This window comes from Cyprinodon variegatus, unplaced genomic scaffold (assembly GCF_000732505.1).
Source record: "Cyprinodon variegatus isolate N-32 unplaced genomic scaffold, C_variegatus-1.0 Scaffold357, whole genome shotgun sequence".
Taxonomy (NCBI): Eukaryota; Metazoa; Chordata; class Actinopteri; order Cyprinodontiformes; family Cyprinodontidae; genus Cyprinodon; species Cyprinodon variegatus.
The window spans coordinates 33,750-38,608 of record NW_015150810.1 but is presented as its reverse complement, the minus strand read 5'-3'; the positions used below and the strand labels follow the sequence as shown (position 1 = coordinate 38,608).

Genomic DNA, 4,859 nt, shown 5'->3' with positions numbered 1-4,859 from the left:
AAATCCCAAGTTTGATTTTGAAACATTTCTGCGATGTGGAAAGCAAAATCTCAATTTTGTCTCTCTCACTCTTAATGAAATAAGCTGAATCACAATTTAAAGATTTTTGTCAATTTTCCAGTATGATATTATGCCATTGAAATAAAAAGAAATACCGTATTTCCCGGACTATAGAGCGCACCTCACTATAAGCCGCAGCCACAAATTCTTTTGAAAAAACTAGAACTGTCTCCACCCAAACCTGTAGGGGGAGCTCTACATCTAGCCCGTAGTGTAGGGATGAAGAAGAATGCTAGCTCCTGTTACCTTGTTGGCTCACAGCAGTAAGAGCTTCTACTTAAAGATTTATTTCAGCTCTGCAGGAGTTGAGCCCAGCCTCCTCATTGGTTCGACAGCTTTAACGAGGCACATAAATGGCAAAATATATGAATTCGGGACATTTGTTCTCCGTCGTGTCTGCTGCTACTGGGTTCTTGTGCTAAATTAAAATTATCCCCTTATTCTTTCATTTCCAAATTTGATTACCCCTCTGGCAGTTAGGAAAAATCCACAGAAAAGCCACATCTTCTTATAAACCATATGTTTCAAACCATTAGGAAAACATAGTGGCTTATAGTCCGGAAAACACGGTAATTTTTTATGTTTACATCTTTATTAGGAGTGTCAATAATTGCATTGAGCACTATATTCAAACAATGTTTTCCCGTTCACTATAAAAAATGTCCAGCATTTTTGTATCAGAATTGTAATCAAAACATTTGTTAAACCTATTTACTAGTTTTTTAGTTAAGACGACACCAACCAAGACCAAGGAGTACTGAGACCAAGACCTTCTATGGTCATGATCTTGGTCTCGAGCTATAAAGGTCTTGGTTTTGTCTCAGTACTCTTTGGCCTCATTGGCATGGTCTTGACGACAACACCACAATCTACAACTAGCATTCGAGAAAAAACATATAAAGATACATATTTTTAAACTTGCATATTTTGTTTTAAATAGCACATCAAACTTTGTATTAACTAGTAATTAAAATACTGAATTGGTCAAATCCTTCATTAATCAGAGGTTAGGATTAGTAACATGAAAAAAAAAGATCCTTCAACAATGACATTTAGTCAGTAAAACAAGGACGCCAACATAATTGCTGAGTATAGAAAAATAGGTTTTTTAAACAAAAAACTGTGTTTAAACAATCAAACCAGAAAAAAGTAAAATATTGAAATAATATTTCAACAACGGAGCAATTCATCTCTGTTTTCTTTTCATATAGTATAAGCTACTGTAGTCTTTTTTGTTTTTTATCTGCTCATTCTTTAATACTGAAAAATGTCTGCACTAGTCAGCATAAAGTTATATTTATAGAGACATAACTTGCCAAGTTTCTGGAGCCCAGATTTACATATGTTTTTAATAATGTGATTACATTTTTTTCCAATTGTCTTTCGAGTCATCTGCTAGGTTAAATCAAATCTGACCATTTTTGGAACCGGATTCTGGTGTTGATTAAATCCAAGATCTGTGTTTCACCATAAGGCATTTTGGGTCATTACCAATAAAAAAGAAAATTATATTTGCTTCCATTCCGTTGCTTTAAGGCAGTGGTTCCCAAGCTTTTTTTGCTAGTTTACAAGAAAGTTTTTATGCCCTTCTGTCTCAACCAACCCTTTCAACTGTGATAATCTGTGGTAAATTATATATTGCAACAAAATAAACTACAATGTTAAAATCACATAACAGGCAACTTTGAAATGCAATTGTTTCAGGTTTACCTGTTTACTGTGTAGCAGAATTCAACATTGCTAGCAATACATTTATATGTATTAACTCTGGACTAAGCAAAGGGGTTAAGCCTCCAACTATGGGAACCACTGCAATAAGGTATCTGGGTAAAAGTAAGAAACAAGAAGGAAATCAGGTTGGTGGAAAAGGAAAATGATGAATAGACACTTGTCTATAGGGAAGCCCTCTTAAACATGGGGTCAATCCTTGGCTGTGTCTCAACATCTGCCCTAACCCCTAAATGCCTAAATCACTATACAGAGCGGGGACCATATGGTGGACTTCATAGTGAATAAGCTAACGTACTGTTCGGACAGATGATCATTATTTTTCGCTCCTCGTTGTTCACATGACTCCACCTACCCGCATGGTGCCATCATTGTTATTTGTCGCCACTGTCGGATAGCGACAGAAGAGCACTCTTGTGAAGCACTCTGGGTTAAATCTGCTCATCTACAGTAGTGACCATGGATGATCACTACTTTTCAAATACAAGTCTACTTCTTTTTCATCCACTAGACATTCGGACATTGATCTAAAATGGTATAACCACTATATAGCGGCCTATATAATGATTAGGGCAGACATTCCAACACAGCCTTAGTTTTGTGGACACTAAAACAGCCATTAACTTCCCCAAAATCTGAGGGTAAAAGTTTGTGTGTCTGACATAACCTCATTCCAATTGTCTCTTACTTCCTAACATTTGCTAACCACAGATCACTCCTACATCTTCCTCATGAGAACAGTTGTGTTTCCCCACCTTTGACCTCTTGCATTCTAGGAGGGATTGTTCCCCACCCTCACACTCCACATCATCCAACATAATCCTAACCTTGCTGCTCGCCTCACCCAAAGCTGCCCTCTTCATCACTGCCAAGGCAGTCATGAAACCGAGCTGACGACACACAACGGTACCCGCCCTCTTTGTAAACAAGTCATCGCACACCGTTCCCCATTCTCCTCTTATGAAGATCTCCACCCTTCCTCGATCTGACAAACCATCGGCACTCACAAGCCGCACAGAACCAGAAGGAAGCCTTTTTCCCCCTCTTCCTCTTTTGCGACCACGTCCTCTACCTCTTGGCCGCTTGTTGACTTGGTTGCTCTCTCCAGCATTTTGCTGCTTCTCTTCAGTCCACAATATCTCATCCGGGACTTTCGGTAATACAGTGCTGACTAGTGTCTTATGGGGCTTGCTGGGTTTTGGGCTTGTGTAAGGTGTCCAAGCTGTTGTCGACAAAGCACTCTGAGGCCTTTTCATAGTAAAAAATGGAGTTGAACAGGGGAACTTTGCTGGGGAGTTTAGAGGTGAGGAAGTGGTACTAAGGAATGGAGGCGGTCTCCAGTTACTTTTTGTCGAGTTGATTGATGTTTGAGAAATCCTAGAGTAGACTGGAGTCATGATGGTTGCACGATAACCTGAGGGAGAGACAGAATCACCCTCTTTATTTGAAGATCATTAAATGTTGTGATAAAGCTTGCAAATATTTAGCGATTAAAAATAAGATCTTACCTAAAAGACTGCATGCTAGTTGATTCAATTTTTAAAAATATATTTAAAATAATCCCTTTTGGGAACTTAAAACAAGCAGGTGGCGTAGATTCGGTGGGATGACTCGTACACAAGTAGATTAGTGTAACTAAACTCGATGTAATACCAAAAACCCAAATAATTTTAAAATCTTCTATTCAAAGTTTGCAGTACTAAGAGAGTGTAAAGTTGAGCCAGGTGTGTGGGACAAGCAGAGGGAGTCAAGTGGTGGTTTGGTCAAGATGAAAACAAATTACAGGGGATGCTGAACAATTCAAACTCCTGACCTGCCACAGAGGTATATCTCAGTACATCCAAGACCAAGGGTGGGCAATTCCAGTTCCTGAGGGCCGGTATCCTTCAACTTTTAGATGTGCCTTTGCTTCAACACACCTGAATCAAGTATTTAGTTGATTGAGAGGACTTGTGAGAAACTGACTGCATACTGAGGAGGTAACAGCCATTTGCTTCAGGTGTGTTTGATAAAGGAAGGATGTAAAACCTTCAGGATATTGGCCCTCAGGAACTGGAATTACCCACCCCTGTCCAAGACAATGTAGAAATCAACCTAGCTGTACATCTTTTAATTAATAAGAAAATTCAACTGCAGTAGCCACCCTCCGACCAAAAGTAGTCAGCACTTGTTCAGGCAAAGTATTCTAGGAATCCAAAATGTTTACATTAAAAAAATTTTAATTTGCACAACAGCATAAAGAACCAGTTTATACAGTCTATCTGGAAAGGACGACAGATGTAGAAGCTGTCAGGTCGGTGCAGAGAGTACAATCTGCTCCCCAACACCTCAAAGACAAATGAGCTCATAATAGAATACATGAATAAAGAAATGTACACCATTAACCATCGGGTGAGACTGTGTGAAGAAGGTAGCTGATTTTGTTTCCTGGGGGTCCTCATTATGCAGGGCATCACATGGTACTTCAACACCCTTGGGCTGATAAAAAAAAGGCCCAGAAAAGATTGTACTTCCTGAGGATTCTGGAGAGGAACAATGTCAAAGAAAAACTGCTTGTGTCTTTTTACAAGTGCTCCATAGGGAGCATCTGTAAATGGTATGCCAGAAGCACTGTTACTCAAAGGAAAATTCTAAAACTGGTTGTGAATACAGCCACATAAATCATAGGCTGCCCTCTCCCCGAACTGTGGACTTATTCAGCAACTGTTGTCTTAAAAAAAACCGAAGAAAATTGCAAAAGACACTTCTCACCCTGAACCCTCTCTGTTTGCTCTGTTGTCTTCAGGTCAACGGCACAGAGCAGGTAAACAAGAACTAATCAATTTAGAGACAGTTTTTATCCTACTGCTCTAACAATACCTTATGTCCTCAAAACAAACCATAAATTATGTCTATATGTTTTAGATACAAGAGTTTTTATTAATATGTTTTTTTTGTTGCATTATTTGATGCCGCTTTGAACTTTTTTGTTATAGCACAAAGACAAAAAAGATTTATTCTAGGAGAGTACATAGATAAATGGACCTTTGTACTCTAACTTCATGAGTTTACAATAATTTAAATAATGCTAT

The 4,859-nt window shown here is 38.6% G+C and overlaps 1 protein-coding gene across 2 annotated transcripts in view; it reads right to left on the bottom strand.

Moving 5' to 3' along the window:
- Positions 1-1,673: 1,673 nt before the first annotated feature.
- LOC107091919 (HHIP-like protein 1) overlaps positions 1,674-4,859 on the bottom strand; it is a 27,783-nt gene continuing 24,597 nt past the window's right edge. For both annotated transcript variants that reach the window (XM_015386151.1, XM_015386150.1), the window contains exon 17: positions 1,674-3,202. In XM_015386151.1, the coding sequence (XP_015241637.1) occupies positions 2,490-3,202 (713 nt within the window). In that variant the 3' untranslated portion in view covers positions 1,674-2,489. The remainder of the gene's footprint in view (positions 3,203-4,859) is intronic.